General features: G+C 44.2%; 1 protein-coding gene across 8 annotated transcripts in view; it reads right to left on the bottom strand.

The window, feature by feature from the left end:
* COL15A1 (collagen type XV alpha 1 chain) overlaps nucleotides 1-23,488 on the bottom strand; it is a 282,083-nt gene that overhangs the window by 187,953 nt on the left and 70,642 nt on the right. For 6 of the 8 annotated variants that reach the window (XM_073332555.2, XM_073332559.2, XM_073332558.2 and 3 more), the window contains exon 1: nucleotides 22,020-22,692. The exons of 1 other annotated variant lie outside the window; for it this stretch is intronic. In XM_073332555.2, the coding sequence (XP_073188656.2) occupies nucleotides 22,020-22,398 (379 nt within the window). In that variant the 5' untranslated portion in view covers nucleotides 22,399-22,692. Of the gene's footprint in view, nucleotides 1-22,019; nucleotides 22,693-23,488 lie in introns of those variants that run through there. One more of the 8 variants, XM_073332556.2, reaches the window with a different exon arrangement.

The following is a 23,488-nucleotide window of genomic DNA, read 5'->3' on the forward strand; positions in this document are numbered from 1 at the left end:
GTTCTGAACGCCCGGCAGGTATGAGGCTTGGAGAAGGATGGGGTGGGCTAAACAAAATTCCCATAGGAGGAGAGCTTCCTGGCAGAGAGGAGACGACCAGGCTCCACCTTGCTTGTTTATGTAAAACATGGCTGTGGTATTGTCCGTCAGTACCACTATACAGTAGCCCTGCAAGTGGGACAGGAACGCCTGGCACGCGAGGCAGATTGCCCTGAGCTCTTTGATGTTGAAATGCAGAGCCAGTTCCTCTACTTGCCATAGGCCCTGACTTGTCGTGCTCCCCAGTCGAGCGCCGACGCATCCGTTACCAATGTCACAGTGGGCTGTGGAACAGTACCCTGGTGCTTACCATGCAGGGGTCCAGCCACCATTGTAGGGAATTGAGAGTATGTCCCAGAATGGTCAGCTCCATGTCCAGAGTGTCGCAACCCAGGCAATACACAGACACAAGCCACGCCTGCAGGGGCCTGAGCCGCAACCTGGCATGCTGCACCACGTAGGTGCAGGACGCCATGTGACCCAGCAGCTTGAGGCACTGTCTCACCATGGTGGTGGGAAAGTTACAGGCCAGTGATTACATGCGCAAGGGCTAGATGATGGGCCTCTGGGAGGAAAGCTTTCACCTGGTTTGCATCCAGCACTGCCTCAATGAACTCTATTGTTCGTGTTGGGGTGAGAACAGACTTGTTGACATTCAGAATAATGCCTAAGTGGTTGAACGTGTCCCTGACCAATTGTACCTGTGATTCTACCTGCTGGTGAGACCAGCCTCATGTAAGCCAGTCGTCTAGGTACAGGTAAACGTGCACATGATGGCAGTGAAGAAAGGCTGCCATGACTGCCATGCTTTTGGTGAAGACACGGGGAGCCATGCACAGGCCGAACGGGAGAGCCATGAACTGATAATGCGCCTTGTCTATTATGAAACAGAGAAAACATCTGCAAGACGGGTTGATTGAAATGTGAAAATAAGCATCCTTCATATAGAGGGCGGCGTACCAGTCACCCGAATCCAGGGATGGGATGATCGTGCTCAAGGAGACCATGCGGAACTTTGAGTTGACGATGTGCTTGTTGAGTTCCCTTTGGTCCAGAATGGGCCTTAGACCCCCCTTTGCCTTGGGAATGAGAAAGTAGCGAGAGTAGAAACCCTTGCCTCTGGGCTCCCAAGGTACCTCTTCCACTGCTCCTAGAGCGAGGAGGGACTGGACCGCCTGGACCAGGAGTTGCTCGTGAGAGGGGTCCCTGAAGAGGGATGGGCAATGGGGGTGGGAGGGCGGGAAGGAGCAGAAGTGGATAGAATAGCCCACCTCTACCATGCGGAGGACCCACTGGTCTGATGTAATAAGGGACCATGCATAGTAGAAGCAGGATAGACGGTTCAGGAAGGGAGGATAACTGGCCAGAATATTGACTGGTAATCTATCCTCACACGCATCTTCAAAATGGGCGCTTAAGGCCGGGGGGGGGGGACTTGGACTGTCCCTGGCCCTGATCAGAGGGAGGACGCGATGGTCTGCACCTGGTGTATCTACTCCTCCTGCAGGAGAAGTCCTGCCTGGGCCTAGCGGAGAAAGACTGCTGCTGGGTTGGCTGGTGCTTAAACGGCTTTCTTTCAGTCGCTGGGGCATGCATGCCTAGAGACTTAATTGGGTTCCTTGAATCTTTCAGGTTATGCAGCCTAGAGTTGGTCTGTTCAGCGAAGAGCCCCTGACTGTCAAACAGAAGGTCTTGGATAGTTTGCTGAACTTCCGGCAGGAGACCCGAGGACTGAACCCAGGCATTACACCGCATGGTGATACCAGATGCCAGTGTACACGCCGCTGCGTCCGTGGCATCCAGGGAGCCTTGAAGAGCAGTCCGGGCCACTAGTCTGCCCTCATCAGCAATGGCTCCCAGCTCCTGCCGAGAATCAGATTGGAGGAGCTCTTTGAACTTTTGAATAGCAGACCAGAAATTATAGCGGTATCTGCTAAGGATCACGAGCTGATTAGCAATCCATAGGGAGAGGCCACCGGCAGAATAAACCTCTCCCCCAAAGAGGTCCAGACGTTCCACATCTCTTGATTTAGGGGCTGACCCTGTCTTTCTTTTTCGTTTACCACATCCACCACCAGGGAGCATGGGTGGGGATGGGTAAAATGGTATTCGTACCCCTTAGTAGGGACAAAGTACTTTCTTTTGGCCCCTTTGACCGAGGGGGGAATGGAGGCCAGAGTTTGCCAGATTGTTTTGGCATTTGACTGAATGGTCTTTATAATAGGCAGCGCCACCCTAGAGGGTCCTTCTGGTGTCAGAATGTCCACCATGGGGTCCTCTTCTTCTACGACCTCCTCCACCTGGAGATTCATGTTTAAGGTCACTTGCCATAGGAGTTTCTGTAGGGCCCAGTAGTCCATGGGTGCAGATGCAGATGTACCCGTCACTGCCTCATCAGGAGAAGACGAGGAGGCAGCGACCGGCAGAATTGGGCTTGAGACAGCCTCTTGGTCCACAGGTTCCAGTTCCTCCTGGGCACCGGGGGTAGCCTCCACTGGGGGTGGGGCTGGATCTAGGGTTTGTGCGGAGTCCGGAGGAGGACAACCAATGGTTGCCTCAAGAATACGGGACCCAGAATGAGATGGCAGAGGGACGCCTGGAACGGCACCCTGGGCTTGGTGGTACGCCCAGGGAGTCCAGAACTGCCACTGGGGTTGCCAGTGGGGCACTGAAGCGTACTGTCCGAGACTGCCTGGACCTGATTGGGGTGCCTCCAATGCTCCTGATGCCCTACCCGACCTGGGGGAGGGTGACTGGGAGTAGGATGGCCAAGGAGGGGCAGTACGCTGTGCTGGGAGGGGGGGTTCCGCGTCCCCCAACGGGCGGAATGTGTACCGTGGAGAGTGGCGAGATCCAGACAGTGATCAGCGGTGCCATTGTGGAGAGCGGTACCAGGAGATCGACCGGCACTGAGATGTTGGACTTTGCCTCTGTGGAGAGCGGCCACGGGAGTGCAACCACGACCAGTACTGTGCTGGGGAATGGTGCCGCAGTGGAAAGCAGCGCTGCGGTGGAGAGCAGTGCCGTGCCAGGGAGCAGTGCCACAATGGAGAGCGGTGTCGCTAACGGTGTTGCGGAGCGATGCGGTGCTGTGATAGGAAGAGGTGCCGCTGCGCGGACCAGTGTCGGTTCGAGCGGTGCCGCAGGGTCTCAGACTTTGACCTAGACCTTGAGCGGGACCACGACCTGTCAGCTGATGACCACCTTGAGCAGGAGCGGCTCCAAGGATCGGGGCTGCAAGAGCAGTGCCGCGAGTCGGACCAGCGCGGAGCATGGGTGCAGTGCCGGGACTCAGAGCAGTGCCAGGACTCAGAGCAGCGCGGAGATGCTGGTCTAGGGGCAGACAGCCCAAAGATTGCTGGTTTGCCTCTTGACGGTGCCAGGGCTCAAGATGGTGTAGGCCTCAAGACCGGAGAGTTGGGCACCATCATCTCAATGAGCCCTCTGGTGGCCTCAAAGGTGTCGGGTGTGCAAAGCAGCGTGACCGCCTCCACCTGCAGCTGCAGGGAGTCCGGCGGTATTGGGCTTCTCATGGAGGCGGATGCTCATGGAGGACGAGGCCTACTGGAAGGTCCCTTCTCCACACCATGGAGGCCACCTCAGGCCTTTGTGGGGGCTTCTCTGTGACCTGCTTTTTACAGGTGACCGGGGAGTGAAAACGGTGCCAGGGAATGCGCTTTTGGGCCCCAGGAGACCGCCGGGCCCTAGAGGGGTGTGCTGAGTCCTTTTTCGGCACTGCAAACAGCACCGCTGGAGGAGCACGCCGCACCGAGGCGCTCTGGGCAGAGTGTTGTGGTGGACAGAGAGCAGACTCCATGGGGAGTTGTTTGAGTCTAATGTCACTTCTCCTTTCTAGTGCAAGGTTTAAACGCTTTGCAAATCCTGCCACTTATCTGCCTGATGGGCCTCTCCCAGACACCGACGAAGACAGGAGTCGTGGGGGTCGCCCATGGGCATAGGCTTGCCACAGGAGCTGCAAGGTTTGAAGCCCTGGGATGGCATGCCCCGTAGCCCCATAGGGCACTCATTGACGGGGGAAACCCCTTCAAGCATTAACAACTATACTTAACACTAAATATACCAGACACTTAACTAACAATAGGGATAAGTAGAGTAGCCACGGAGTAGTGGAACACTTGCGAACAAGACACCGCTGTTCCAACAACCATCACTGGCGGTAAGAAGGAATTGAAGGGGGGTCGGGCCAGCAGGGTCATATATAGAGAACCATATCGGCACCACTCCAGGGGGCTCCACAGCCGGCCCGACGGGTAGCTGCTAGGGAAAAAAAGTTTCCAACATCCGTGCGTGTGGCGTGCATGCACACCTAACTGGAGGTGATATGAGCAAGCACTCAAAGAAGAACTGTTGTGATGAGTCGGCAAGACCACTTTCAAGGAACCAACCACACAATGGTTCTCAGAAAGCCCCCCTTTATTTCATCCTGCACACAGGTCTCCCCAGTTCTTGGGGGACTTCCATCAGATGAAAACAGAAGGATTGAAAGCATAGTATTGGTGGTGGAAAAGAAGGGCTGAGGCAGACAGACAACTACCAAAATGCTCTACGAGAGCATGCCAAGGTTGTATTACGGGCAAAGGGTTCCTCCTTCTCCCCCTCCATAGTGGCTCTAAAAGCATGCCTAAAGCATACCGTGGTGGTGAAAAGCTTCATCATCCCAAATTGCCTCCAGTCCACAACAGAACCTGAGCATTAATCACTATAAGGAGCCAGCATCCTTTTCCAGTATTTATCCTCTAAGGTGAATATTTTTGAGAAAGACTTTTTCTGCTGCTCAGTCACTCATATCCTAAATCAAGGTTTCTTCACATGTAATTTTTAATGGTTCTACAGTACATTTTATGGCTTTAGATGGCATGACAGGGAGGTAACACATACCCATTCTCTCTCTCCAACTCTGGCTCAGCCTCATCTTGAATACTGTGTTCAGTTCTGGGTACCTCATTACCAGATAAATATTAACATATTGGATGGTGTTCAGAGAAAAACAAAAAATAGATAGGAAGCAACTGACTTACAAAGAAAGATATTAAGAATGGGGGGGAGGGGATATGCTTTACCCTCACAAAAGAGGGTGTCACAAAAAGTTTAAATTCTGCAGATAACAGAAATAAATATACGTAAATCACATACTCAAATCCTTACCATTCAGCTCCAAGACATAACTGTACAACTTGAGCCAAAGAAGAGCTCTTTTAGTGGGTAGCAGTTGCAAATGACTTATCTGTTGGGCTAGTCACTGAAGGACATCGTATTCAATCACAGTAATTGATTATCTGGTTTTGTTAACAGCTAATTAAAATATGTGGTGGGGAGAACTCAGAACATGACACCAGGGTTGCCCATTAGCTGTTTTACAAATTTGAAATAAATTAGGGCTGCCAAGCAATTAAAAACATTAATCGCATGATTAATCGCACTGTTAGAAAACAATAGAATACCATTTATTTAAATATTTTTGTATGTTTTCTACATTTTCAAATATATTGATTTCAATTACAACACAGAATACAAACTTTACAGTGCTCAGTTTATATTTACTTGTAATTACAAGTATTTGCACTGTAAAAAAGAAACAAAAGAAATAGTATTTTTCATTTCCTACAGGGACCAATTTAATACACTACACCCAGCGGGTCTTGCAGCCACGCTGCCCAGCAGGAGCTTTTAGCCCCACTGCCCAGAGTGCTGATGGCACGGCGAGCTGAGGCTGCAGGAGAGGGGCCGGGCAGGACGGTCCCGTGGACCGTAGTTTGCCCACCTCTGCTCTACACTTCGTCCCTCTCAGATTTTGGAAGGCACTTCACATTCTTAAACTTGGGTTGAGTGCTGTAGCTATCTTTAGAAATCCCACTTTGGTATCATCTTTGTGTTTTGTCAGATCTGCCGTGAAAGTGTTCTTAAAACGAACAACATGTGCTGGGTCATCATCCAAGACTGCTATAACATGAAATATATGGCAGGCTGTGGGTAAAACAGAGCAGGAGGCATATAGTTCTCCCCATGGAGTTCAGTCACAAATTTAATTAATGCATTAATTTTTTAATGAGCATCATCAGCATGGAAACATATCCTCTGGAATGGTGGCCAAAGCATGAAGGAACATACGAATGTTCAGCATATCTAACACCTAAATACCTTGCAACACCGGCTACAAAACTGCCATGCAAATGCCTGTTCTTACTTTCAGGTGACATTATAAACAAGAAGCGGGCAGCAGTATCTCCCGTAAATGTAAACAAATTTGTTTCTCTTAGCGATTGGCTGAACAAGAAGTAGAACTGAGTGGACTTGTAGGCTCTAAAGTTTTACATTGTTTTGTTTTTGAGTGAAGTTATGTAACAAAAAAAATCTACATTTGTAAGTTGCACTTACATGATAAGATCACACTACAGTACTTGTCTGAGGTGAACTGAAAAATACTATTTCTTTTGTTTGCTATTTTTACAGTGCAAATATTTGTAATAAAAAATAATAATACAAAGTGAGCACTGTACACTTTGTATTCGGTGTTGTAATTGAAATCAATATGTTTGAAAATGTAGAAAAAATCCAAAAACACTTGAGAAATTTCAATTGGTATTCTATTGTTTAACAGTGCGATTAATCGCGATTCATTTTTTTAACTGTGATTAATTTCTTTAAGTTAATCGCATGAGTTAACTGCAATTAATCTACAGTCCTAAAATAAATACCCACATGAAGCCAGTGCATTACTGTACAATTAGGGCCAACTCTATACTACAGGGACTGTAGCAGCAAAGCTCAAAGCTATGCCAGCATCCCCCATAGTATAGACGCAGACTCCAGCAACGGAAGGGGTTTTTCCTGTTGCTGTAGGAGCTCAGCCTCCCTGAGTGACAGTAGCGATGCTAACAGAAGCAATCTTCTGTAGTCCTAGTTGCGTCTACACAGGGCATTAGGTCGGCATAGCTATGGCACCCAGGTGTGAAAAATCCACAGCCCTGAGCGCCGTAGCTATGTCAACCCAACTTTTAAAGGCCTAAGACTAATGACATGAAATTAAGAAATGGATAAAATAAACTGAATCTCAGGAAAATCTTCTTGACAGGACATTTATTAGCCTATAGAATCTTCTCTCAAAAGAGATGATTAAATCCCCACATCTTCAGAATTCAAAATTAAAACTGCACAAAACAATAGCAAATGCACTGTAGGGAATAATCCATGGAAGATGATGCATTTGATAACCAAACAGCCTTTTCAATCTCAAGGTTCTATGATTGTCTGAATCTTCCACCAACGCCTTTTATTGTATATATATATATATATATATATATATATATATATATATAATACAGTGCCCATTGCTGTAGCAACAGCATGTTAAATTAACATAACCATACCACCTACCTATGATAGGGTTTATCCAACCTAATAGCTGTGCAAAAGCTACAGAGCTGTGCCTCACTGCTGCAGACAAGATTAAATTAAAAGCCTTAGTTAAAAGCTTCAGATAAAAGCCTGGTGGAATAAATGCATCTTGCACTGTACACTGAAGCAGGACTAGCAAATTGGTTCTGGTGAACAGCCAGAGGAAATTTCACAGGAAGAGGCCTCGGCTGAAATGATGCTAGTAACTTTCACCTATCTATTCATATATTTACATTTTCAAAAGGACTTCTTGTCCTTCCTTGTCTGATTAATCACAGTGCTATTTTTGTAATACATTTATTATGCATACTGCAGTCACCTTCTTTGTGCTCTATTCTGCCCTAGCATTCCCGATTGTGCTAGGTGCTGTACAAACACATGGAAAAACTCTCCATGTGCCCTGAAGAGCTTACAAAATAATTTAATCAAAACTAATGACCATTCTCTCTTTTTCAACTTTAGCTTCAACGTATATTCTCTTACAGACCCTGGAGCACTCTATGAACTTAGTCTTCACCTGCTTTTCCAATTTTATAAAGACTTGGGGTTTTGCTAGTATTATTTTTAGTCTCTCTAATAAACCAGAATGGTTGATTTGGCCTCTTCTTGCTTTCTTGAAAACTGGATAATTCTGGTCTGGGTACCAAGCAGAACGAACCTGAATATTTCTAGATAAAAAAACTGTATAAGGTGAAGCTAACCTCAGAAGTAAATAATCAGTAATTTAAGAATAAGGGTCCAAACATAAACACTACTGTTAGTGGGAGGGGAAACAAAGGCCAGGAAATTTGGTATTAAGGTTAACCTTACGGGAAACCCAAAAAATTAGAGAATATGGAAATTCACATGGACGGTAGGAAGCCAAACTACTTGTTAAGGTCCCAGGAAAGTGAGGATCTGCCTCAAGAGGTAGCAAAAGAGGGGTCATGTGGCCAGCAACAAGTATATGAGGAATTTGGAGTGGGACAAGGACGAGTCCTTCCATCAATCAGACTAATCTAATCAATTTAAACTTGGTCACCCACTCTCAATAAAGGACCTGCCAAAAAGAATTAGAAATGTTTTCTAGCCATAGTGACAACCCCTTTTTAAAAAAAAGTCTTAATTTGCAAACAGCATGTCAGATGAATTCATTGACAGATCTCTCTAGGAATTAGCTTACATTTTGAGGTCTGCCATGGGCGGCGTGTGACCCCCACCCTCTTTGGGAAGGCTAGCCTACCGACCCTGCCCCTTCCTCCTGAGACCCTGCCCCCCACCAGAGCCCCAAGCTCCCCTCCTCCCCCGCAGCTGGAGGAGCCCCGGCCCATCTGCCCCAGACACCCCAAACCACCAGGCAGCCCAAGCGCCGGCCTGAGGGTCAGGCCGGCCCAAGCCGCCCATTGCCACCGCAGCCCCTGGTCACCAGCGGGCCCGAGCTCCAAGATCCAGGCCACTGGCTGGAGCTGAGCCCCCTTGTGCTTCAGGGGAGAGGGGGAGCAAGGACAGGGCCTTGGGGCAGAGCAGGGTGGGGCCACGGCTTGGGTTAGCTTAGCCTCCCCTGGCCTATGATACCCGCCACAGATGAGGTCTGCTTTTGCAAGGAAAAAGGCTACAATTTAGATATCCAGCCCATTTGACACCATCATTTAAGCCCACTGGAGCTGTGCCATTCTGACACCCCTATTTAAAACCAAAGCTTTTAAAATGAGAGTTTAATCAACTCATCTTTGGCCCTGCATACTGAAATGTCTCACCTCTTTACATCTGAAGGCCACATTAGCAGCTAAGAATGACAAAGAGCTCTGTGTAGGAGCTCAAGATTATGTGTGTCGCAGCCGATATGTGCACACTCCAGAATACAGTGATTACCACACACTTTTACTTTTAAGTCAAAGGCTCCCACACAAATACCCAGAACAATGTGTACCAGATTTACTACAACACTTTAAGATCAAAGTTTTATCACAATAAGAATTATAGTTACAGAGAAAGTATGACCTTCTCCCAGGGAACTCGTTATATAAAGCAGTGTCAGAGTGAGGCATCAAATGGAAAGTCTGCAATTCTAAAAGAGGTGAAACTAAAGTAAGATAACTTTTAGAGCTATACATTTCAAGGGCTTTGCAATCAGTGTTGTGGTGAATATAATAATGGAACTTGGCATCTTGGTACTGCAAAGGGAGGAGAGAATAAAAAATGTAATTTAAAAAGTTTTCATAGAGAAGTTTAAGTATCTGGTGTTGAGAAAAAAGAAAGCAAGAGGGTAAATCAGTGTATGAGCAAGGGGAGTGTAGCAGTGAAGCAGCACACGGGCCCATATCCTGCCCCTGTCTTTGTAGATCTAGAGGCCCCATGACACAGCAGAATGACTTCAGTTCTGCTATATGGGATAACCAGGAGCCCACACAGCCCAATTCTGCAGGGACTCCTGGCATGGCAGCGTGCAAACAACTCTTTGGTATCATAGTTGGAGGTTTCATCACGACATGATTATCCTCTAGTCCCCCATCCCCACCGTCCCCCACCTCAGTTGATGAGGATGTACAAAGGCTATGCAAGCTACTCCAGCTCGTAGGAGGAATAGTGATAGTGGAGCACCAGGTGACTGAGAACCCACCTTGCTCACATGGAATTTCCCAATGCCTTGCCTATTCAGACAAGATGCTGGAGGCAGAATCTGAGGCATAACTAAATGGAATTAAACACAATTTAAAACGAATGGGATTGCAAGCCTGATATGGTCTCAATTCATTACAATGTACAAATGTGCATTTAAGTTGGATTGAACCACCAGTTACTGTTGATCTGTGGATAAAGGGAGTGTGGGGTGAAAAGACTGTCAGAGGGTTCTATGGTTAATAAGATGACTGAATAAAAATAGTGAAAGTAAAAAATTATAGTGAGATGATGGTAGCACCTCCTCAAGTTAAGGTTGAGACTAGCTTAATACTTAACAGCTGATTGTTGTTAATTGCTCTCAAACCCATAGTAAGAATTATTTTGTCCCCGTTTTAAAATTCACTTTGCATTATCCTCTAATAAACTGTAGCATGTTTGAGCAGTTGATGTCTTTTCAGGTTTTCCACTATCAACTGGTATAATCGAATAGTTATTAGGGAAATCCATCCAGTCAGACAAGCTTTTGTTCGTTATTTCTCTGATGGGCTGTGGAAATCACACATGTGTCTACACTACATGCTGTAAGGTTGCCTGTGTAGCCGCTTTATGCCAGTGGGAGAGAGCTCTCCTGCCGGCATAATTAAACCACCCCCAATGGGTGGTGGTAGCGTGTCTCCCACCGTCATAACACTGTCCACACGGACGCTTTTATCAGTGAAATGTATGTTGTCAGGAAGGCATTTTTTCACACCGCTAACAAACAAAAGTTTTGATGACAGAAGTGCTAGTGTAGACAAAGACTTAGTCTGACCATCAACAAAGAAGTCACATCCACAAGAACATTTTCACAAAATCTTATAATTTGTAACTAATCATTTTATACTGCAGACCCCATTTCTCATGCTTCACCGTGCTGTGTTTAGAGCTGTGTAGTCATTAACATATTAATTACCCATATCTGATGTGTCTGGGAGAGAAGCCTGATAGGAACTAATATTGTAGCATTAATGCCTAATTAGTAAGTCATTCAAGATATTAGAACAAAATTGATACTTTTAGTCATTGTATGTAAGCATTTGACAATGGCACACATCACTGTATTTGCAATAGGAATGTGACAACTACCTGATTCCGATCTGATTTATACACTCCACAAATCCAGCCCCCAAAATTTCATGGGGGACACTAAGTTAGAACAACGGGGGGTTGGATACTTGTGGGAATTATTTGTAGGATGGGAACCAGACCAAGAGGGTAACAGACCAACCTTGTAACAGGGAGTTTGGAACAGGGGAAAATCAAGTTGCATACAGAATCACTTAGTGACCCTGAAAAAAAATGGAGGAGCAGAGAATCACATGCACATACCTAAGGCATTGACTGGCTAATCATCTTCTAGTGTAGCCAGTCATGCAGCATACAGTGCAAGGCCTCAATTTTGTGCCAGTGTATGTCTGAGTGAAAAAAACATAAGCTTTTGTCCTTAGACAATGATACTGACCCAGTCATAGTGTAGTTTTTAGAGTGGTGACATTTCTCATGACAACATAATACCTAGATATTCCACAACAGCCATAAGAAGTCAGGCATCCTGATATTTATAAAGCAATCCTCAAAAGAGCTAATGCGCAAGGGGGGCATTTTCAGGATTTCTTTTAAATTCCAAACATGTAGGCCAAGGGCTTCAAAATGGGATCCTGAGATTAGTTTCCTAAATCCATACTTATGCACCTGATTAACTGACCTCATTTTCAGCACCCAGCAGTTCCTGTTGATTGGTTATATTTGTATATATTGGTTATATTGGTAATATATATATTATATAATCTCCTCCTTGAGTATTCCTCGTATTGTTTTTTTGCACTCACACACCACCCACTGTTTAGAGGTTCCACCATTGTGTCTGAAATCAGTAGGCAACGGAGCTTCTGCTTTGGCAGCCACATTTGCTCCCTCCTGAAACCAGGCTCATTTAATCTTGCCCCACTTTAAAAAAAAAAAAAAAACTTAAAATTGTTTTTGCAGAGGTGTTTTGAAATCAGCGCTACTGTTGTTTTGTTCAACCCTCTGGTCTCTAATTTTGTTGAGGTCGAGGTGTTCTTTTATAAATGAAGGAGAAATTGTTTTTACTATTTTTGTTCAGTACCCCAAGAGTTTTTTCAGAGGGGAGTGTGCTTTATCAATAAAATTATTAGTTTGATTGTTCAGCACTATTCAATGTTTGGCCCGGTTAGGCCCTAATTTTCAAAATCTTGTCCTTGTGCCTCATTGAGAATTACAAAGTGTTCGGCCCAGAAGAGGCCACAGGGGCGAGGGAAAATATTCTCCAGAGACTAGTAAAATTGATATTATCCTGAAGGAAATATTTTGGAATGCAAGCTCCCTGTGAATCCCTAAGCCAGGTCACCAAGTTTACTTCCAGAGTATAATGATGTTGAAAACTCATTATCGGTATTGATTTTACAGCAGAAACATTGATCTGGAGTCACATTACCTAGTCTTTTCTTGGTCTCAATAACTACTGAATCAGCAAGTGTCTCAGAGGCAGAATGGTGATTCTTTTTTGTGAGGGTTTTCTCATTTTGCAAACAGGACTACCATCAAATGCTTTTCTGAACATGTTCTGTAAATGGCAGGTTGCCAAGGAAAGTGTTGACATAGTGCTCCAGAACAATGCTTTTAACATAATGAAAGTTTTCAGTGACTAGTGTGTCAGTTTGGGGTGTCCTGATCATGTTCTACACTAACACCACTTTGTTAAAAGAACATCTGTGGCCCTCTTGATTGCCATCATCCAGAAAGCGGTCAGCCATTTTCAACATTCCTTTTGCACTACTGTCAAACTCTACAGCTCACAAGTGGAATTAGGCCTCGCTGGAAGATCATCAGCAGGTGGAATTGGGTTTTCCAGTTGCTACATTTCTGTGATGAAAAAAATATATGGGTTCTTAGAGTATTCTTCTCTGCTTGCAGTGTTGTTGTAGCCATGTTGATCCCAGGATAAGAGAGACAAGATGGGTAAGGTAATTGGACCAAACTTCTGTTGGTGAAAGAGACAAGCTTTGGAGCTACACAGAGCTCTTCTTCACGTCTGGGAAAGATCCTACGAGTGTCAGAGTTAAGTACAAGGTGGAACAGATTATTCAGCAAAAGTAGTTAATACAAGTACAGCCCATACTTTATGGGGACCACATCCTGAAAAGAAAAAAAAATCTTTCCTGAAACCTCCCAAACTTGCCACACTCATCCACAGAAGAACGCTCCCCACAGAGCAGGACACATCCAATTTTAAGCAGCACAAGATGCAAAACCTGTAAACATATCTCCACTGCTACAATGATCAACACGCCCCACAACATACCTTTCAAGATCCATAGGTCCTATTCATGCCTATCACAACATGTGGTGTACCTCATCCAGTGCACTAAATGCCCCAACAACAACTACGTAGGTGAGACCAGATAGACAATTACTATGATCTCAAACGAGCTCACACAGAAAAATAAGACAAAAAACACCGTATCACACCATATTACTTCTCACAAACGGATCACTCCATATCTGACCTCTCAATTCTCAGTTTCAAAGGAAACCTGAACAATACCTTCAAAAGATAAGCTTGGGAGCTTAAATCCATAACTTTGCTAGATACTAAAAATCATGGACTTAATCAAGACACTGGTTTTATGGCTTATTACAACAATATGTAACCCACACACCACCCCCTTTTTTTGTCTTACAACTGAAAGACTGTTAACAGGACACTTCTCCTAGAATGGTCCCCTAGCATATGTGTTAGCTACCTATGCGTAACAATTTGTTTCAGCTGACACACTCTGAGTACCTTTCCCAGATCTGACAGAGCTCTGTGTAGCTCAAAAGCTTCTCTCTCTCTCACCAACAGGAATTGGTCCAATAAAAGGTTTTACCTCACCCACCTTGTCTCTCCAGTATTCTTCTCTGTGGATTTGAATACCAATCTGCTAACACACTGCATGTGGCAAAGTCTGGCATTCAGATGCTCAGATATTACAGTGATGAGCAGTGTAGAAATGCCTACACATGAAAGAAATTCTTGAGGCCTTTGAAGAGCTGTCTTGTAAGGTACGCTGTATAGATTTCAGCATCACTGTCATGTCTCCAACAATTCATCTATGCTCAGGAAATCCCACACCAAGACACTGGAACCAAAAAAAACCCAAAAAACCTGAACTGTTCAGCTACACTGAGTATGAACAAGTTATATTGTGACTTGTGTCCTCTATTACAAGTACAACACCGCTCTCAGCTCAGAGTCAAATAGCACTAATGCTACCCTCACTGACTGCACAGAGCAGCCCCACAAGAGATGGGCCCTACATGAGTCACAATCTCTCCCCCATATTCTCCTGGGACAATGCAGCTCTAGAGCACCCCCGAGGCGAGGCTGTGGCACAGTCTAGCCTTTAACGTGCTATAGCTCTCTAATGCTTTATAGCAAAAACATTTAACAGCTATCTAAAATATTCTGTGTAATGTTCTTTCCCACATAGACTGCTTATTATGGAGAGAACTGTTATTGACCACTATATTTAGGTTGCCTAACACTTACCATTATAACAGATTACTGCAATTTTTTTTTTTAGAAGCTCTAATACCTCCATTGTTTGCAGCAGGGTTTTAAAATTTGCCGTGGAGAATACCCTCAGACTGGCATAGCGCCTTTGCTTTGTCTCCTGAAATTCGGTTCAGGTTTAGCTGAGTTATGAACTGTTAAATATTGCCAAATATCCCTTCTCTTGCTTGAGTTCCTCAAGAAATAACTGAAGACAAATATTGATCATGCCATCACCACAGCAGCAACAAATACTGCACTGGGAATGCCTGGGAGCAACTGTGGTGAAGGAAACAACAGGGCCCGATTCCTACCTATACATACCTCCTAGTCCCAGCAGACAGTCCCAGCTTCCCATTCCGTCCTGGAAGGTCACAAACATGGGGCAGAAGCCCACCACTTCCTGAGGGTGGGGAAAGGGAAATATGGGTCCGGCTGTGTTCCCCCTATTCACCACATGGACGTGACACCTGAGGCCTGTTTTCCCCCCTCTGGGTTAACAGTCTTTTGTTGCTACCTAATATAGTTGGTTCCATAGCTCAAGTGGTAAGCTGCAGTGCTAAAGGTTTAGAGTTCAAACCCAGCCCACGATTCAGGATGTGGGCGGAATTAGAGCTGAATACAGGTTCATAGATTCTAAGGCCAGAAGGCACCATTATAATCATCTAGTCTGACCTAGAACTTCCCCAAAAATAATTCCAAGAGCACATCTTTTAGAAAAGCATTCAATTGTCATGATTTAAAAGTTGTCAGTGATGGAGAATCCACCATGACTCTTGATAAATTGTTCCAGTGGTTAATTACTCTCTCCGTTAAACATTTATGCCTTATTTCCAGTCTGAATCTACCAGAATTTGCTTTTGTTCACACACAATACAGTCTTTAATGACATGATCACATACTATTTTTCCCCCCACAGGACGCATATCTCAGTCAACACACAGGAAAGATGCGTGTGGATGGGCAACTGTAAATCTGACATTCCCCAACTTTGAAGTGCGTGACTGTACAACCTAAATAATGCAGAGGGTTATTTTGTACATGGAGGCAAGTGAGGCATTTTGTAAGGAATCAGTCAAGATTATACAACTTTCAGTGACTCCATTCAAAATGCCTCAATTGTGTCTTTATTCCGTTATTGTCGTAGCTGGTGTCTGATATATGTAATAGACAATATTACATTATCCAAGTCCACAGAAAAGTGGATTCATAACATCATGTAGCTGCAAATCTATGTAGCTGCAAACCTATGTAGCTATTCGGAGTTTAACAGACTTTGGGCCTGATCCTCCAGCCATGGAAGCCAATGGCAAAACTCCAATAGAATTCAGTGGGCACTAGACCAGGCACTATATAAGCATGGACCAAATAGGGTTGCCAAGTTTCTAATCGCACAAAACTGAACACCCTTGCTCCGCCCCCTCCCCAAGGCACTGCCCCTGTCCCACCCCTTCTCCGAGGCCCTATCCCCGCTCACTCCATACCCTCTCCGTCTGTTGCTCGCTCTCTCCCACCCTTACTCACTTTCACTGGGCTGGGGCAGGGAGTTGGGGTGTGGGAGGGGGTCAGGGTTTTGGCTGGGGGTGCAGGCTCTGGTGTGGGGCTGGGGATGAGGGGTTTGGGGTGCAAGAGGGAGCTCAGGGCTGTGGCAGGAGGTTGGGATGCAAGGGGTGAGGGGTCCGGCTGGGGGTGCAGGAGGGGGCAGGGGATTGGAGTGTGGGGGAGTACAGGCTCCGGGAGGGAGTTTGGGTGCAGGAGGGGACTCCGGGATGGGGCAGGAGGTTGGGGTGCGAGGTCCTGGTGGCACTTACCATGGCTCCCAGGAAGCGGCCGCCGGGTCCCTGAGGCACCTAGATGCATGGGTCGCCAGGGAGGCTCGGCACACTGCCCTCGTACCTGCAGGCACCATACCCGCAGCTTCCATTGGTCGCAGTTCCTGGCCAATGGGAGCTGCAGAGCCGGCACTCACGGAGGGGGCAGCACACAAAGCCTCCCTAGCCGCTCGTGTGCCATGGGGCTGCAGGGACCTGAGAGCCACTTCTGGGAGCTGCGGGGAGTCAGGGCAAGCAGGAAGCCTGCCTTAGCCCGGGCCCCCACTGCGCTGCTGACCGGAACTGCCAGGGTCCCTTTTCAACCAGGTGTTCCAGTAGAAAACCGGATGCCTGTCAACCCTAGCACTAAGCTTCAGTGTGACTCAAAACTGATTGTCTGCTCCTGAAAGAAAATGCATGTTCATAGAGTCCTAGAAATGTGGGGCTGGAAGTGACCTTGAGAGGTAATCTAGTCCAGTGCTTCTCAAGCTATCTGATGTGGGGGACCAGCAATTTTTTTTCCAATGTGCGCGCAGACTGGCAGCCGATGGCTCGCGGACTGGCACCGGTTCACAGACCACCACTTTGAGTAGCACTGATCTAGTCCATCCCCACATGCTGAGGCAGGATTAAGTATATACCAACAGCAGCAACTGCCATGTTATCCAGCAACTCACATTTCTTTTAATATTAAGTCTTTGTTACAATTTTTAACAACAAATAGCTTATAAACCAAAACTTAGCTATATATAATCATTATGGTCACAAATGCACCCACAACTCAAATACCATAATGGTGAGTGCTACATAAATACTTAGAAAGACCAACAGATAAACACATAATTAATTTACACCGTAAGAGTCAAAAACCTACTGTACCAAACAGGAAGGAAAACAGCCCTATTAATTTTAAATTATATAAAGTCCAATTTTATTATACAAACTCGTTAGCTTTAGTGATGTATAATCTTGTACAAGCCCTGTAAAAAAATGATTTAGGGGAATTTGAATGGTCTTAAACAAAACATTGGATGGAGTTTCTATTGAAACTGGCCCTAAATCAGTTGCTATCACATTCTTGTGTATGATTTGTCATATACAATAATTACAGTGTTTCCTTTCTTTAAATTTACAGAGACCACAATACACTAAAGCAGAGACTAATCCCTTTGACTCTATAGAAGGGATTTTTCTTAATCTTCTGAACATGTGATCTAGATTGCCTGCATAGTTTCAAAATAATGAAAGTACAAGCTGTCAGGCAAAGAACAAAAGAAAGTTTTCATTCCAGATTGTTACTTTAAATGAGTTTCATTCAGCCCATAAATTAATACAGATGTTTTAAGAAAAATAATGAAAACAGTAAGTGAGATTTTTATTTTAGATATAAGTTTTGATATGAAGCTCTGTGAAAATTGTATGGGTTTACTCTGTAAGATGTTTGCATTGAAAATGAAATTTGTGGAATTACAGTAGTTTCATTAAAAGCTGATTCCTGTACAGAATTTTGACGGAGTGACTTAATTTCTGGAATTTATTCCAAGAATACTATAGTCATTGTAGGGAAATTTATCATGAAATTAGCTATAAGAGGTCTGACCAAAAAAACCAAAAAACAAAAATCTTTTTTTACATTCTGCTTGTTCAACATGGTAGATGGGCAATTTCTCCCCTCTGGGATAAGGAGGAGTAAAGAAGCATCAGAGACCCCCCCCCCCAGCTCCAAAGCAAAAACAACTCCAGGCACTTATATATGCTAACTGGCGTTTAAAAATAGGGTCAAGTATGTTATCACATACTATTTCTGGATACACAAACAAAAAAGAAGCCAGTACTCTAAACAAGCTGTGATGAACACGGACTATTCGGAGGAGCAGGAAATTACAGGACCGATTTTCCAGTGTCACTCCCTGCACCCCTTCCTTTATGCCAACAGTTTTGAAACAACCAAAAAAATCGTTGACTTTAAAAGAAACAAACCTTCTAATTTTACCCAGTGCCATTTTAAACCAAAAAAAACCAAACGAACAAAAAACACAACTTAAACGGGCAACTTGCAGTTTAAACTGAGGAGAAGAAGGGAGAAATGGACAATATGACCTATACCTCTTTTCTAAGGATGCGCAAATCCTGAATCTTTGAATGCCTGTTAGCACAAAAGATGCTGCTATTCGGGCCCTGAATCTTCTACATCCCTTGCCTAGTCTTTGGGGTGGGTGGTCAGAGGGAGTTAGAGTGAAGATCCCCTTATAGAAAGATTCCAGGATCACATACCAATTCCTCAGGCTTCTTGCCACAGCTAAGTCAGAACAAAAAGGCTTGCAAGGGCTTCCCTCACGGCAGTGGTTCCCAAACTGGGGTTTATGAACCCCTGAGGGTTCGCAAAATGTTACAAGGGTTTCTTGGGAAAAAATTCCCTAATGGCGGACAGAGCCATCCCAAGGGACCTTAGGCAGCATGGGGCCAGCAGCCTGGAGCCCCTGGACTTCCAAGAGCTAAGCTGATCAAAGCAAGCATACCTATCACACTGAGGAGATTTAAACGTCAGGACTCCTTATAAGAAATGGAAATGGAGGTGGATATTTTTTGCTGTTTTTAAAATTAAATAGGCTGCTAGTGTTGTTTTTAAATTATTATGAAGAACAAGTTTAAGCTTTGTTAGTTTGCCTGGACTGCTCAAGACTTGAATGCTTGTATACGAGTTTAAGAAGCTTTGAGTTGGCTTCTTAAATACCTTCATGCTGTTTTACATCTGATATGCCTTGATGAAACATAGGAGCCTCGTCTTATAACTGGCTTATTCAAAGTGATACAAGCTACGAAAGTGAGATCTTGGAAGAATGTTGCCATTTTCATAATGTAATAAAAATAATGTAATGATAAATAATAATAATAAATAGTGTGTAATAAGCACATCATAAAAACAAATTTTATATTTCCAAGATCACCGCTTTTATACTTTATACTCAGAAAAAGGAGAAAATCCCTGGAAATATTAATTTTTAGGACGGGGTTCACAAGACTTGACATTTTAGTGAAAGGGGTTCACAGGTTGTTAAAGTTTGGGAACCACTGCCTCAGGGTATGACCATGCTGCAATCTGAGGTCTGATTGCACCTCAGGTTGGCATACCCATGCTAGCTTTAATCTAGCTAGTGCAGCTAAAAACAGTGTGAAGGGCCAGCCAAGAGGCTAGCAACGCATGAGAATAGGATGCCAGTGCTAACCCCCAGAACCTATACATGGTAGGGGTAGAGGATTATGGCGTGCTGGCCTTCTCTGTCAAGACTGGAGAGAAGAGGGGCGATGCCCCTCACACTGGGGAGGGGATAAAGAAGAGAAAATGTAGGTTTGGGGTGGTGGAGAGCAGCTCTATCCAAATAATATTTGGGGCCCAATGTTGGTTCTGGTATGCATCCCTAATTTTTCCTTTTTCTATGTTGTTCATCTGTCTGGCAGGAGATTACATTTTTAAGGGGAAAAAAAAGTACTGAAAGTTAGCCAAACCAAATAAAAAAATAATAATAGCAGGGCTCATTGTACTTCACTTCTATGGCCTGGAAAACTGAGCTGAAGTCTGAGGATACGTGACAGTGGAGGAACTATTCTTTAACCTAGACTCCTAGGGTGAAATCCTGGCCCCAGTGACGCCAATGGGAGTTCTGCCATTGACTTCAGTGGAGCCAGGATTTCACCCATATATAGTCAGCTGTAAATTAACCTTTTTGCATGTCAGGCTGTTAATCCCACAGTTGCAGAACCGAAACTAACGCTGCTTAAATTTACCTCTAATACCTCAGTACCTGGGATAGAGGAGATAATACAACACAAAGTGGTCCAACTCCATTCCAATTAGGTACCCAAACATTTAAGGTTCAGTGATTCTCCACCCTTCCTCCAACCTGATTCAATGGGCGAGGTTCAAAGGGGAGTTTAAAATCATAAAATGTACCTGCTTATCCTCAGCATGTAAATTCCACCAGTTTAGACTCAGATTTAGACCCAGATTCTCTTTAGACTCATATCCTTTTGCAGATGTCTGACTTGCACCCTTTACAACAGCACTGCTGAATTTGACCTTCCGAGTCTAAAGAGTCTAAACATGTACAATACCTGTATTGATCAACTGGACGAAAGGGATGTAGCAGAAAATGTAACTGGAAAGTACAAGGTACTGTAAAGTAAAACAGACCACCTCCTGTGCCAGTGGGATTACTTGCATCAGGAGGAGAAGGAGAATTTGGCCAATGGATTCAAGACTGGTGGCCAAATTCTCCTTCTGACACACCTGTGTAACCCTCTTGATTTCAGAGGAGTTGTTCTGGTGTCAATTCTGAGAGGATAATTTGGCCTCAAGTCCCTGACTAATTATCTAACTGTATTCACGTATGTTGCTGATACTTCACAGAGATAGCTGCTATTATTTCCATTTCTACTAGTGGTAAATGGTGTATAAATTTTGACAATGCCTGCCGGCCCCATGCTCAGTGTGTTGTATTCATGTCTGCACTGTGCTATTTGCTGTGATAGTTAGCTTAGACTCAGTCAGAGAAGTCCATTAAGCCCAGAATTCAAGGACACAGCACAAATAAATAAAAAGCAAAATAAGTCTATTTACTTTCTGTGCATGTTGGTTTCTAACGTCTCTGTTTTCACTTTCTTTCCTTTTGAAAGCAGCTCTCCAGTGTGTGTCTGTCTGATATTATATAACAGGATGAATATAACAATTAACTTAAGATCCCCAGGAGACAGTCCCAAATGTCCCTTATTAATTACCAGCATAAAATTTTAATTTGCAACAAAGGAATTTCACATTGCAATGCTGCTAATCCTTATATTTTCAAACTCGTCTATGGAGTTTTAGCTGCACAAGTCTCTATAAGGTGAAAAGATGCCCCTTTATTGTTTTGCTCATATCTATATTTGTGTGATAGTCAAACAACCTTGTACTGTATGGGAGAGTCATTAACAGATTTCTGATTTCTCCCTATTTTTGGTGAGAAATCATCAGGGAATTGGTGTCTTATCTATTCAAGAAAAAAACTAATACCTCAATTATGACAGCATTTTTTGGTCAGTGCTTCTGCCAGTTACTTGCTAAAGTCAAATACATTTAGACAGCATGAAGAGTTTTGATACTTTTACATGCAGAGTTGTAGGTGTACAGTCTAGTCCCAGCAGACACAGTCTTCTGACATTTTTCTTGCTGTTAAGTACCAACTACTTACAGTGAAAGTCAATATCATGAACTAAAATCTTGACTTTCATTTGCAGCAGTGTGACACTAAAGATAGATACTGCTTTGTTACTGCCAACATCCACTTCCAGCATGCACAAGGAAAGATACTACAATCACATGGCAATTATTTCCAACTGTCTCTGCGTGGTATCATTTCAATTTTAAGATGATTACAGAAGCCCCTGTGATATGCTCTGGCAGTTACTCTCTAAGGATATATAAACACACGCTCATATTTTTCTGCCATATGAAGTGTTAAAAAACACAACACTGAAATTTGCTTTGTCGTAGTAGTTTATTATTTTACAGCTAGTATTACCTGTTTTCTTTTGTTTCCCCTGACTTATTTTCTTTCCTGTCTTTAAGTCCAGTTCTGAGAGAGCTTTTTCCTTGGAAAAATTAATTACTGCTTCTCCACCTGGCAAAGTAGATTCAGAAGAAACTCCAGCGGCACCTGAAGATACAGTAGAAGTGATGCTCCCTGCAGGAGCCCTTGTGCTACCTGTAGTCCGACTCCGTGAAACTCCATTTGTTACGTAGCCCTTAGGCACACTTACGTTTAAAGTGATAGTGTTGACAGTTGTGGCTACAGGTGAAGTAGTTGTTTGTGTGGTGCCCCACAGCCGTTGCCACCACCATTGCCCTTCTATAAACCCAGACGGCATTAGGAAAATAATCCAGGCCAGTTTGCTGAACATCTTTCAGTGCTGCAGACAACAAATCAAGCCTCACACTTCCCTCTCCAATTGCTTGATTGCTGTCTCCAATTTTTACAGCTAGTAAAAGTGAAGAAGAAATGACGTCATCCTAAAAACTGCTGAAAGTTGTTTTACGTTGCTGCCAGACTTCATAAGCCACCTTCAAACGTGTTTTGTGATCTTAGGTGTCTAACTTACAGCCTAAATATTTCTTACTAACCATTTGTGTCTTTATGTAATGTAGCTCTGAAGCCAGTTAGTTACCAGACTTCTTTTCTAATGGAAAAGAAGTGCATACGAGCAAGCTTTAGGAGAAGTTTCTCATCTACACTAATCAAAGTACTAGACACCCCCCTTCCCTACAAAAAAAAAACCAAAACCAAACACATACAACAAAAAACCTTGTCTCATAAGCAGCTACAACAAATGAAGAATCTTTTGTTACATAGATCTCCCTGGTGATAGGTTCAGTGCTGTGTTAAAAATTAATCCTTGTGCAATGACTAATACTGTGGTTCTAATTAAACAAACCCAGAGTGGCTTGTGATGTGAACAGAACACAAACTTGTGTATAGTTTTATTCCATTTTTCTGTATTGGGAGTCATATGTTTTTAAAATATTGCAAGGAGTTTGCAGGGGCTGGGGGGAGGGGGAACCATACCATGTTTTTTATGGAGCTCTCATACCAAAGGTCAACGTTTCTGCATATTCATCTTTCTTGTAACATTTTATAGACTAGAGAAAAGCAATGAAGTCAGACAAATGAGGGTCATTCTTGTCAGTTGCCAGCTTGTGCAGTAACTCCCCAGTTTGACTGCAGCCCTCAACCAGATCCTTGTTTTCCGAAACAATAAGCCTTTAATAAACTCCCGCAAGCCCCAGGATTATGAGCTCCTGAAGAGCGCAACACTTGGACTGAGCAGTGGCAGAAGAGCTGCTGCAATAGGATGAACAAATGTACAAAGGGTGTTCTGGGAAGATCAAAGGGAGGAAGGTCATGGGATGAAGCAGGGGCTTTCTAGATTGCCATGGATCTAAGCAAGCTGGGGTAGAGGGATGACTTCCCCACATGAGCTTCATTAGCATCTG

The sequence above is a fragment of the Lepidochelys kempii genome, chromosome 2, assembly GCF_965140285.1.
Source record: "Lepidochelys kempii isolate rLepKem1 chromosome 2, rLepKem1.hap1, whole genome shotgun sequence".
Taxonomy (NCBI): Eukaryota; Metazoa; Chordata; order Testudines; family Cheloniidae; genus Lepidochelys; species Lepidochelys kempii.